General features: G+C 37.9%; 1 protein-coding gene across 2 annotated transcripts in view; it reads right to left on the bottom strand.

Moving 5' to 3' along the window:
- The window catches only part of Stag1 (stromal antigen 1), a 462,283-nt gene that overhangs the window by 6,550 nt on the left and 442,076 nt on the right, over window positions 1-13,657 (bottom strand). For both annotated transcript variants that reach the window (XM_004624996.2, XM_023705036.1), the window contains exon 29: window positions 2,257-2,462. In XM_004624996.2, coding sequence (XP_004625053.1) covers window positions 2,257-2,462 — 206 coding nt within the window. The remainder of the gene's footprint in view (window positions 1-2,256; window positions 2,463-13,657) is intronic.

Here is a 13,657-nt window from a genome sequence, read left to right as displayed (position 1 = left end):
GGGTCTCACTACATAGATCGGACCCATGTAGTGATCTTCCTTTTTTTCAGCCTCTTAAGCACGCCAACATGTCCAGTCTAATTGTCATCTCAGTGTGCCCTGGGGGGCAGATCCAGCATGGTAGGCCAGGGATCAAATCCCCGGCCTCTGCGTCTACCTAAGCAGGTGCTTTAATCCACTGAGCTATCTGGCTGGCCCTCAAATTGTATATTTTTTCTGTCTTTCCATCTGCATTAAGCTCTTTTATTAATCCCTGATCTATAGCACTTAACCTAGTTCTAAGGAAGATGTGGGATACAGACCTGAATGAGTAACTTTACAAAATGCTCACTCCTTGTAAATAGGTCTAATTGCCTAAAGACTCCTCACTGAGACAGTTTTTGTTAATGTGCTCTTCATCACAAACAGATGAAACTCTGATGTATAAGGGCTTTAGACAAACCATTTCAGTCATTTTGTAAATTTCAAATTCACAAAGCAATTTTTCTGCACTTTTCCAATTACCAAATTAGGTTGTCTGGTCTATAGATATGTATGTAGTCTTAAACATAATACTGACTTCCATTAATGAGTGATATATTGTTATGTAAATTCTCTAAACCTTAGTGTCTCCTGTGTAAAATTTGAATGGGTGTTGAATTCACAGCTGATTTATAAGACAACTATAAAGTATTATATAACAGTTGTATTAGTATTACATATAATACAGCACACAGTAAGTATCTACTGAATGTTATTGAAAATATCTCATCTAACCTGTAAAATTAAAAAAAGTACAGATATGGGGAACTGTGATAGAGAATCTTATAAAAAATATTTTGAAAGAGACATGGAATAATTCTTTATAGAAAACTATGATCCTACAGTATAAAGACAATATATTTTATCAATTCTTTGGACTAAAGACTAAGAAAGCTGAAACTTGAAATTTTAAGCTCTGTTAAGATTATTAAACTTTACATTAGATTCAAGTTTTATTCTCATTAAAAGACAAGTGCTACTTATTCTAACAAACTATGTAAGAGGCATTACTATATGATCATGGCATAATGATAATAGCATGTATCATGTGTTTTATGTGGAGTATCTCATTTACTATTCACACTGATAAGACTAGGTATTCTTTCATTTCATCAACTATTGAAGCTTGAAGAGGATAAGTAACAAGCTCAAAGGTCACATGATACATTAGAAAGCCAGCTTTTTTTGGGGGGGTTACATAGATCGGACCCATGTAGTGGGTCCTTATGGAAGGGTCTACGGGGTGTTCAGGGTCTCACTACTAGATATGAATTGCAGTGATCCGCCTGTTTACAGCCAAGAGCTGAGATCACAGGTGTGCGCCACTATGCCCAGTCTCAACTGCCCTCTCAGGGTGCCCCAGGGGTAGGGCTGGCACAGCAGGCCTGGGGATCGAACCCCTGACCCCTGTGCCTGCTTGCAGGCATTTTAATCCACTGAGTTATTCGAAAGCCAGCTTTGAATTCTGAAACTTGTATTTTATATTATTTATTTTATTTTTTGAAACTTTTATTTTAGGGTTTGTGCTCTTCACAAGTAGTATTTCTTCTATAATAATGAAAGACACATTAGATTTAAGTTCTAATTAATTTGTCACATATTTTATAAAACCTTTGGTAAGTCAATTTTTTATTCAGCAGAGGCAAGGTGCTGAATGAAATCTGAGTAAATTGTAAAAAGCAGGACAGCAGTACTCAGCTTACTGCTGCCTTTTCTTGGTTTGGAGAAAATTTAATAGAAGTATGGAGAAAGAGATTATTTGAGAAAAAAAATATGTTTACTTTTGAGGCTTCTCTCCAAAAAGAAATGCTGTTTTAACAGCAAGTTTTAAGTCTTTTTGGATATAGAGCATCATTGACCAGATTTTCGTAACAATTCAACTTCCTGCTTCCCACAGCCTATAAAGGTTATCACTGTTGTATAGTATAAAAATAAATCACTCAGCCAAATGACAGAATTAGAAAGCTATTCTGGCATACTCAATTTGTTTCCCTCAAATTAGCAGTACCCCTATATTAAGATGAAGTTCAACACTATATTTTAAATTTTCGTGTATCAGAGGCATATGGCACAGGGATCAGCTCTGTAGCCTTTCCTAACTGCTCTAAACTGTGTATCAAATGTACAAGGAAATCATGTGTCTAGCTTTATCTTGCTTCAACAGGTTATGTGGCACCTTATTTATCCCAGGCAAATTATTTATCTCATAGTATAAAGGGAGACAGGAAGACTTACCTTCTACTCGTTTTCTGTGAAGTGGGGGTCGTCCTTTCTTATTTCTTACTGAGGAGGTTTTGCTGCTGCTGCTTCCACTATTCACAGACATTCTATCATCTTCACCACCAGTGACTAATGAATTTCTATAGGAGATGAGTGGAAGCCATACATCTTCCCTTCTTTCCATCATCTGCTCAGTAAGGAATTTCTCTAGATATGAATGACTAAAAATGTAATAGAAAAAGCAGTGATTTTCATGTAAATAGTTCATGTATCATTTAATTATTTTTTCCCCCCTCAATCTGAGACTTTCTGCAGATTCTGAAGAACCCTAAAGGAAGACATTAATTGTGCCACCTTTGGAAAGAAAGACTGACAATTTAAGATTTTGCTTCCTGTATTTCTGGAATACTTTCCAGAGAAGTGGGTGTGTATGTGTTTTTTCCTACATTTTTTCTTTTGCTTTTATATTGTACTGGAGAAACCCTCTCCCCAGAAGTTTGGCCCTAAAGATTACCAAGTTTTCTTTCAAGGTGTTCAGATCAGGGCAGAAAGTGAAATGCTAAAGTAAGGATGTGAGCATACCACAGCAAGCATCTTCTTGGTAAAAATTATAAAAGACAGTATGTAAAGTCGTTTTTTTTTTTTGGGGGGGGAAGGATCTACAGGGTGTTCAGGGTTTCACTATTAGATCAGACTCATAGTGATCTGCCTGTTTATAGCCTCCCAAGAGCTGGGATTACAGGCACACCACCACGCCCAGTCTCAGTATGTAGTCTTTGCAAATTGTTGTAAGGGCATATATTAAATGGAGAAAAATTATTAAGAAACTGTATTAAATCTTGGTAAAAACAACAAGAGTTATAACCCTTTTAAATAACAAAGTGTTCTCTTCACTTGTTCTCTCTCTTTGCAACTCTGTGCTGTAGGAACTGCTCCGGGCAGGTGCCTAAGAAGGGGGGCTGTTCTTTTCCCCAGCCCTCAGTCTAGGGCCACCTTGAAAGAAAGGAGCACACCATTTACTCTTATCACCCACTAAATCTGTGATGCAGAAGTTCTATTGTGAGCAACAGCTCAAAACCAAAAACCAAACCAAACCAAAATAAAACACACCAAGATTCTTTTTTTCCCTATCCAGCTTCAACTTATAGGATAGAAGCTCTATTATATGCACATCATGGTGAGAATACTGGGACTCTGAATGACTGTAACTGAACTCCAAGTGTAGGGGCAGGCTGAGAAATACAGGTTACCCAGCCTTTTGCTGCTCTAAGAGCAGGGTGTTATTCTGGAGGAGGGATTCTGTTCCATCCATTCTTTTCTCATCCCTCTTCAGAGGCATAAATGTTAAAAAGTTATGCCCAGGTGCTGAGACAAACTATAAGGAAGCGTGTAGCTATGTTTGCAAGGTACTACTTTATTTGGAACAGAGTTCAGAAAATTTCTTTTCTACGTGCCTTGTTAAAAACAGTGGAAATCATATGCCTGTAATTCTAGCATTCGGGAGGATCACTGAGTTGGAGGCCAGCCTGGGCTACAAAGTGAGTTCAAGGCTAGCCTGAACTGTATGGTGAAACCCTGTCTTAAAAGACAAAAAAAGAAACAAAAAAAGTGGCAATCTTGATGGAGGGCAAGTAAGAGGGTACTTGTAAATTCACCAATACTGGTAGCAACAAATGACAGAGCTAAGAATCTATATGTAAGTACCAGGGAAAGACAGAGTCATTCTGGTGAATAGTGTATGTTGACACATGACTGTAATCAAAGCTAGATAGAAAATGAGGGAGGAAGAGGCAGGAGAATTCTAAGTTTGAGGTGAGGGCTGGGGCTATAGTTTAGCAGCACAGCACCTGCCTATCAAGTGTGAATCATGAGTTTTGATTCCCAGTACCAAAAGAAAAAAAAAAAGTTTGAGACTAGGCTTGTACAACTTTGCAAGACCTTGATCTCTTGGGATAGGTCATTTCTTGGCTGTGTTAATCAGTTTAATTACAATCATTTTATAACATATATCAAAACATCATGTTACAGGGGCTGGGGAGATAGCTCAGTGGCATAAGCACCTGCCTGGCAAGTGCAAAGTCCTGAGTTCGATCCCTGGTACCACATGATGTGCCAGCTTGGAACCAGATGTGGTATGCATGCCTATAATCTCAGTGCTAGGGAGGCTGAGACAGGAGGATCGCTGTGAGTTCGAGAGCAAACCTGGGGGCTAACAAAGGGAGCACAGGGCCAGTTTTAACTGATTAGTGAGAGGCCCCGTATGAACAAAACAAAGCAAACTATCATGTGTATATACTTTAAGTAAATACAATTTTTATTTTTTGAAAAAGGAACAAAAGCTCCCAAAATACAAAGTGATTCTTCATTTTAAAAGCGCTAAATGTTTGAGTACAGTCTATCATGTTCTCCTTGTGGTTATGCTGTTCTGACATGCTTTTTTCATCTCATCTCTAGAAGAATGGTTCATTTACAGTTCTTAGTGATGATTAATAGGCTAATAGGATATCATGGCATATCCTGTTTTATATGGAAGGGCAGCATTTTATTTTTTATTCCTCTGTTTAAGAAAATGTTATGCTTAAGGGCTGGCCAAATAGCTTGGCACATTAAAGTGCCTCCTTAGGCAAACGCGCAGGGGCTAGTGTTCAATCCCTGGGCCTGTTGTGCCAGCCCCGCCCCCGGTGTGCTGAGATGGTGATTAAGACTGGGTGTGGTGGCATGTGCCTATAATCCCAGCACTTGGGAGGCTGAAAACAGGAGGATCACTACAAGTCCAATCTATATATGCGAGACCCTGTAAACCTTGTACTAAATACATTAAAAAGAAAAAGAAACTGTTATTCTTAAGATAAGAATCTTGTGTACATGCTTCAAATGCTGCCCCAACTCAGAAGTAACCTGACAGGAAAATTGCTAGTCCTTAGCTTAAAACATGGGGCAAAATGTAAGTATCTTAAATCAGGACAGTACCTATCAAGCTGCACATGCACCCAACCATATGTGTACAAAATCCGTCTAAGAAAGCTTAAATATCTATAACCTTCGATTAGTAAATGGTATTTACTGATCAAGGGGTGACTTCAAGGTCACTAAGTCAAATATTAAAGTTAGGTGAAACAGATCCAGCAGAGATTATCAGAGATGCACATGGCAGAAAAATTTACTAAGTTTGTTCATCCATGTAACTAAACAAATGACCAGAGTAAACAAGGCTTTAGAAAGAAAAGGGAATTAATATCAAAACTAGCTGGGGAGATAACTCAGTAGACTAAGTGCGTGCCTGGCAAACACAGGGTCCTGAGTTCAATCCCTGATCCTGGAAAAAAAAAAAGTCTCTAAGATAATTGTACTGCTAATTTCTATTAGTTCAATGAAAAGAACAGTTAGCAGTTATATTATTTAATCAGTTTTGTTTGCCTGTATCTGGTAATCTGAGCAACTATATTGAAGATAATAATATACAATATAATAACCATTGTAATTTCCTATCTTTTTTTTTTTTTTTTTTTTTTTTTGCGGAACTGGGGATTGAACTCAGGCCCTTGTATTTGGTAGGCAAGCGCTTATTCTCCTGAGCTACTCCCCAGCCCCTTAAAGACTCAAGTCAACAATTTCTTTCTTTCTTTTTTGTCAGAACTGGGGATTGAACTCAGTTCAAACGCTTGCCTGGCAAGCTGTCTCCTCGGCCACCTATCATATTGTTTTGAAATTCTGTATTGTTTTTGTTTTTATTTTCTTTTAAAATAAAAAATTGGCTTAAAAGATTAAAAAAATAGTATCAAAACTAGGTAAATAATTATTTCACAATCTATATAGTATATTATCTAAAATGTCCAGTTTCAAGAAAAATGTATGAGATATGCTAGGAAACAGAGAAATATGATGCATAGATTAGAAAAAAAAAATCAAGGAATAGGAAATTGATCTACAAAATTTCCAAGTAACTATCTAAAGAACTTTTCCTTGAAAAGCCATATCTAAAGAACTGAAGAAACTGTGATGATAATATCTTATGAAACTGAGAATATGAGTTAAAAAAAAAAACCAACCCAAAAGCACCAAAAGAAAGTTATTTTTGTTATTATTATTTTTGGTGTTGGGGATGGAACCCAGAGATTTATGCCTACCATGCTCTACTACTGAGTTACACCCACAGCTGCCAAATGGTAATCTGCAGTTGAAAAGTTCAATATAACAGAAATTAAAATATACTATAGGAGGTCAATAGTAGGTCTGAGCTAGAAAAAGAATCAAACTTGAAGATATTACTAAGGGATTATACGACCTGAAAAGAGAAAAAAGAATGAAGAACAATGAATAAATTCCAAGAGAAATGTGAGACACCATTAACAGTGCTGACATTTACAGTAGGAATACTACAAAAATAGAAAAGAAAAAAGAAATGACTAAAACCTTCCTACATTTGAGAAAACACATTTAGTTTACAAATCCACAAAGGTCCATAAATTCCAAACAACTGCAAAAACATCCACATACATTCTTCACAGGAAAAATGCTAACAGCCAAATATTAAGAGACAATCTTAAAAGTAGTAAAAGTAACTCATTATATACCAAAGAAATTCAATAAAATTAAGACCAACTTCTCATCACCAGCTAGAAAGCTCCAGGGAGGCCAGAAGGCAGTGTGGAATGACATAATCAAAGTGCTGAGAGTAAAAGCAAGAATTTTTTTACTGTCAAGGGGATGGAACCCAGGACCTTGTGACAACACTACAAAAGCTGCATCATTAGCCCTCAAATAATGATTGTATGTCCAAGATCAATGTTTCAAAACTAAAGAGAAAATAAAGTCAGTCTCAAATATAGAACTTATGATCAATTTGTTACTAGCAAACTTGTCTTATAAGAACTGTTCAAGGAAGCTCTTCCAGCTGAATACAAATACTGGAAGATAATCTGAATGTATATGAAGAAACAAAGAATGCCAATAAAGGTAACTATGTAGGCAGTTATAGAAGTCCACATAACTTGATGCTCACTTATCCTTTATTTTCTTAATTAATAAATTTATTATTGGGCAACAATATGTTGTATCATTGGGCCAATAAAAAATATTTCATAATAAGCAAAAAGTGGTAAGCGCGAGAAAAGCTGTATTACACTAATCAAATGGTGATTCAAATCCATACGAAGAAGAGAACCAGAAATGGTATATAGTAAGGTTTATATTCAAAGCCCAGAAACATATATGCGCTTTCCTTTATGATTTCAGCCTCTAAAGATTATATCAAATAATAATTATAGCACTGGGCTTGTAACAGATGTACTATGTATAACAATAATATCACAGAGGGGCTGGTGAGATGGCTCAGTGGTCTAAAGCATCTACTTAGAACAAGCTTAGCAAAGCACAGGGACCACGGTTCAATCCCCCAGCACCACATGCCAGCCAGCCCCGCCCCCTGATGGGCTGAGCTGGCCACACACACACACACACACACACACACACAAATAAATGAAAGTATTTAAAAAAATTATAAAAAAAATAGTATCACAGAAGAGGAAGGAAGAAAATGGAGTTATATTTAAGTAAAGTTTCTATATATACTTCCTTAGAAATGAGAATAAATCTGAATAGTTAGGGTATGATATAGCTCAGGGGCACAGTGCCTGTCTAGAGGTGCGAGGTCCTGAGTTAAATTCCTGGTTCCAACTCCCCCCTAAAATAACTGACTGAACAAAAAACCCACCCTAAAAAATCCCCCCAAAACTGAACTAAATTATGGTATAATGTATATTATAAGGTCTGGGAAAATCACAAGGAACAACAAAATACAATTCAGGCTTACTAATGTAATTAAAATATTACACTAGAAAATAAACATCCACTCAATATGAAAGGAGGCAGTAAGAAAGAATGAAAAAAAAATAAAAAATGCAAAGTAAGTATAGGAAAAAAAAGCATAATACCAGAGATTGTCACCTGAATTAACAGCAACAAGAAATATGACCCAGCTATATGCCATCTACATGAAACATACTTCAGATTCAAGGACACAAAGGCAAAAAACAAAAAGGACAATACACTTAATATGCATATAATAACCAAAACAGATCTAAAGGAGTTACACTAATATCAGACAAAGTTTACTGGGGACAGAATATGATATTTTATAATGTTATGTGTCCTATTAGGAAGACATACAATTTAAAACGTCCATTAACAGAGCCCCAATGAAACTAGAAAACTGGGAGAAGTGAAAGGACAAAAAGGCAATTCAGTAAAAACAGCTGGTGTCTTCAACATTTCACTTTTCAATGGATAGAGAGACTGAGGGAAAAGGTTAGTGGCAGAGAATGTGGATAACATTTGTGAGGCTTTGGGATTCAATCCCATCACCACAAGCAAAACAAAACATAAATACACATCTCCTTCCCCCAAAAAGTGGAAAAAATGGATAGTACAAATAGGTAAAAGATTAATAAGGAAACAGAAGATTTATAAAACACTATAAAGGTAGGCATGGTCGCACACGCCTATAATTGCAGCACTGGGGAGGTGGAGACAGGAAGATACCTCCAAGTTCAAGGCTAGCCTGAACTACATAGTAAGATCCTGTCTCAAAAACCAAACCAAAAGGAGCAGAACTGAACTAAACTGACCTGAGCCAAACCAAACCAAACTATCGAAACAAAAAACCCAAAGAAGAGCCAAATATAGTGGTGTATGCCTGCAATCCCAGCACTAGGCTGAGGCAAGAGGGCTGTCAGGAGTTTGACGCTATCCTGGGGTACAATGGTGAGTTCATGGCCATACTGAACTACACAGTGAGACCCTGTCTCAAAAAAACAGAATAAACCCCTAAACAACAAATAAAACTATAAATCAGCTAAACTGAACAAACTGTAGAACAAAACTCCATCCAGCAACTTAAGAATATAAGAAGTAATCAAAATATACGGTGCATATTTAAATAGAAAAATTTACTATAACAAAAGACATATTGCCATTAACCCCAGGTCTCCCTTCCCTTTGAATACACTTATCCCATTTTTCTTGCTACTTTCTGCAGTAGTTCTGAAAGTCTTTTTTTTTTTGTCAGTGTCTACAACATATGATAAAAAATACAGTGAATGTTGCCGCTGAGTGCCATCAATGGAAAGGCAGGCTTGTAAAATTATGTTGTGTACTCATCTATCTGGATTGAGCACTCTGCAACTCTTGGCTCTTCCCAAAGACATAATGTCCATGGCCAGGTAAATAATTGAGTTGAGGCAGGACACGAAGCAGTAACAGCAGAACTAAATATTCAGGAAAGAAGACTTCCACAAGTGGCCAAAACGATGGCATAAGTGTTTTTGAAGCAATGGGTAGTATGTTGAGGGGGATTTGTGGCAATGTGTCTTTTACTGCAATTCATTAAAAAATTTAAATATTCACTATATTTTCCCATCATACTACACATTTTTTCTCAAATATACAAGAATCATTCTCTAGGATAGACCATATGTTTTATAAAAATAAATTTAAAAAGATTAAGGTCAATAATACATGACCTTTTACTACAACACAATGACATTAGAAATCAATAATGAAAAGAAAATTTGGTAATTTACAAACAGTCCCAGACTCATGAGCATTTGAGTTATGAACTTTTTAATTAAGGTATAGAGTCTTGGTACACATCTTGGACTCATAGTGATCCTCCTGTCTCAGCCTCTCCAGAGCTGGAATTACAGGCGTGTGCCATTGTGCCCAGTTTCAGTGGCTGGCATGGTGCAGGGCTGGCATATGGTACCAGGGATCAAACTCGGGTCCTCACACTTGCTAGGCAGGAGCTTAGACCACTGAGTTATGAACTTTCACAGATACATTGTCCTTGAATGGAATTTGTCTGAATGTCGAGGACTTACTGTATATGAAAATTAAATGCAATAGTCCTAAAAACCAATCAGTTACACAAGAAATAACAACTGAAATGAGAAGAAAGAGATGTATGCACACAGAAAAGCAATATAGCTCAAAGTTACAAGATGCTAAAGTCCTCTTCAGGGGAAAATGACAGATTTAAAATGTCAGTATTAAAGTTTTCGGATTCAATGCTGGGGAGATAGCTCAGTAGAATAAGCTCCTGCCTGGCAAGCACAGGGTCCTGAGGTCAATCCCCATTACTGGACCAAAAAAAAAAAAAACCCAAACCAAAAGAAAAGAAAAGAAAAAATAAAAAAAAAAATTCAGGTTCATAGATGAGGGACCAAGGTGGCTGAGTAAGATCTTTCAGCAATCAACACACACTAATTTAAACAGTTATTTACACACTGACATGCCTTCATAAGAGCTAAGAAAGTGAGGTGAGAGATCATAGTGCCTGCTTTAATATAATTAAAAGATTCATCAAAGGGCTGGTGAGATAGCTCAGCAGACTAAGCGCCTGCTTTGGCAAGTGCAGGGACCAGAGTTCCATCCCTAGTCCCACATGCCACGCTAGCTCTGCCCCTAGGGCACAATGAGCTGGTGACAGAGTCTGGGTGTGATGGCACACATCTATAATCCCAGTGCGAGGAAGGCTGAAAACAGGAGAATCACCATGAGCCAATCTGTGTAGTGAGACCCTGGTACTAAATACAGAAATTAAAAAAAAACAAAACAAAAAACATCAAAGACAGTTGTGACAGCAGATTGTCTGTAATCTTGGCTAGCTGGGAGACTGAGGCAGAAGAAGCACAAGTTTAAGCCCAGACTGACTAGCTTAATAAGATACTGTCTCAAAAAGTAGCAGGCTGGAGATATGGCTCAGTGGTACAGTATCTGCTTGACAACCACGAGGTCTTGAGTTTGAGTAGTGGTACCAAAACCAAAATAAAAAGTAGCTCAGTGTTCCCTGGTTCCAATACTCAGTAGTAGGAAAAAAAGTAGAGAGGAGGGGAAGAGTACAACAGACACACACACCAAATACAATACCCACACCATCCCCTTACATCTCCTTGTCATCTCACTCCTTAACATCAGGATAGATGCCTGAAGCTTAGGAAAAGGAGAAAGAAGTCCAGGCCTTCACTATGAAATTAAATCAAGCCTGGTGAAACCAAGTGCTGGACAGAGTCCCAGAAAAGCTGTCCTCATGCCATGCCCCATTAATGGAGCCCCCAGAGTTTCATAAGCCCTGTGAGTAATGAGACTGTCGCTACCATTGCACCTGCAACTCCAGGAAGCAGAGTGGGGAGTAATACTCTACTAACACAGAATTTGGCCTTAAAACCTAGTGCTGGATTCATGAAGGTGGGCCTTGGAACTAGATAGAAAACAAAGCCCACTGTATGCAGGACAGAGCTGGCAGATGCAGCCTCTAGATCTGCCCTGGTGCTAGGTGGAAATCTGCATGCAGGTGAGATACTCAAGTTTTGTTCTGCACTGCCAACCACAGGGTGGGCCTAGGGCATACTTTCCTTCCTCTAGATTGTGAAGTTCTTGTGTGGCTGTGAGACGCAGGTGAAATCTAACTCTACATCAGCCTTGGTAGATTATGGGCTCATGGTATGACACAAACATTGTGCTGGTGGTCAAGAGCTTGGAGCTAGTTCCTCCATGGTAATTATACCCAGAGCAGGCAGTGTCTTATAGTTTGTCACCACAGATTGGTGATAATGGATGAGGATTCTGGGCCTTCCTTGTCTCAGAGAAAGGGTTGCAGGGCTGGACCACCCTTTTTAGCTACTCTACTAGTTTATGCTGAAGAACACAGCAACTGTAGATTTGGGTCAAATCTGGCTTTGGATTGCCCTGTAATCCTGAAATATTACAACATACCAACAGTGGACTTTAAGCAAACCTGGAGATAGGGTGGCCTATATATCTACTGCTAAAATAGTGGAAGTGGCTACAGGCTGAGAGAGAATAGCCTCCTTACAATCTCTGGAAAGACAAAGACCAGATTAGAAAGACTGGAACAAATAACTACTCTTTCATAGTGTAGCTGATGTTTCATACTACAAACATCAAGAACTTCCAGGCAACCAAGATTTTCCCTAAATGTTCAAATTAGACACTAAAATCTGACCAGATGGAAGCAGTATGGCAATCTCTTGGAAGAATTCCTTTTAAAACAAATTCAGTGAACTTTCAGAACACAGAGAAACAGAGATATAAGCATTTAAAAAATCCTAGCACTAAAAAGTACACTAAGTGAAAACAAAATCACAATACAAGTCTTCATACACAGGACAGAACAAACAGAAGAATTAGTGAATTGCTTTTGGAAATATATAGTTGGAAGAGATAAGAGAATGAAGAGGACTGAAAACAGCTTACAGAAAACTGGAGACTATCAGAAGAGCACTTATTTGGTTACTAGGCTTAGATGAAGAAAATGAAAGCCCTTAAAAGTAGAACACCTACTTTAAAGGCTAGGAAAGAAAAGCTTAATATTGCAAAGTACTAAAGAGGGAAAACTCTGCCCCTCCTCCCAATAACTATACCCAGCAAAGTTATTCTTTAAAATGGAGGAGAGATAAAGATGTTTTCAAATAAAAAGCTGAGATTATACCTCTACCAGATATAGTCCTTCCAAAAATGCTAAAAGGAGTTCTAACCCATAAGTAAGTGATATTAGTGATTAAGAAGAAAATACTGGAAAGTATAAAACTTACAGGTAAGATAATATATAAACATGGCATGTAAACCATTCATCTCTTTAAGGTGAAGACTTAAAAAAAAAAAAAAGTAAGCTGGGCATGATGGCACACACTTGTAATCCCAAAACTATGGGAGGCTGGGGTAGGAGGATCACAAGATTGAGCCAAGCCTGGGCAACTGAGTGAAAGACCCTCTCTCAAAATTAAACCAAACCAAACCAAACTACACTACACCACACGTCGCATTATGTTAACAGGCAGGGAATATAGGAAGATGTAAAACAGACCATCAAACATTCAAAATATGGAAGGAATGGAATGAATAGCTTTTTTTTGTGGCCGGCTCAGCCCACTCCGGGGGCAGGGCTGGTGTGGCATATGGTGCTGGGGATCCCTGCGTGCTTGCCTAAGCAGGCACTTTAGACCACTGAGCTATCTCACCAGCCAGCATTTTTTTTTTTTATATATATTCTTTCCTCTATTATATTCAGTGGTGTTGGATCTCAAACCTAGGACTTCATGCATGCTCATAAGTGCTTTACCACTGAAGAGCATCCCTAGCCCTATTTCTTTTTTGTCTTTATGATCAAGTTATGTCACTAACACAATAGTTTAATATCATCAAAAGCTGCTTTTTGAAAATCTTATGGGAACCACAAAACAAAAATCCTATGGTAGAGCAACCAAAATCTTAAGGAATCAAAATATACTAGTTTGAGCCTGGGTCACAATGAGTTCAAGGCCAGCCTGAGCTACACAGAGAAACCCTGTCTCAACGCCAAACTCCTAGACCAAATGGACCTAACAGACATCTACAGAAC

The sequence above is a fragment of the Octodon degus genome, unplaced genomic scaffold, assembly GCF_000260255.1.
Source record: "Octodon degus isolate 3935 unplaced genomic scaffold, OctDeg1.0 scaffold00008, whole genome shotgun sequence".
In the NCBI taxonomy this organism is placed as follows: domain Eukaryota; kingdom Metazoa; phylum Chordata; class Mammalia; order Rodentia; family Octodontidae; genus Octodon; species Octodon degus.
Note: the sequence above shows the minus strand (reverse complement) of the source record. Positions and strands in the feature narration are given on the sequence as shown.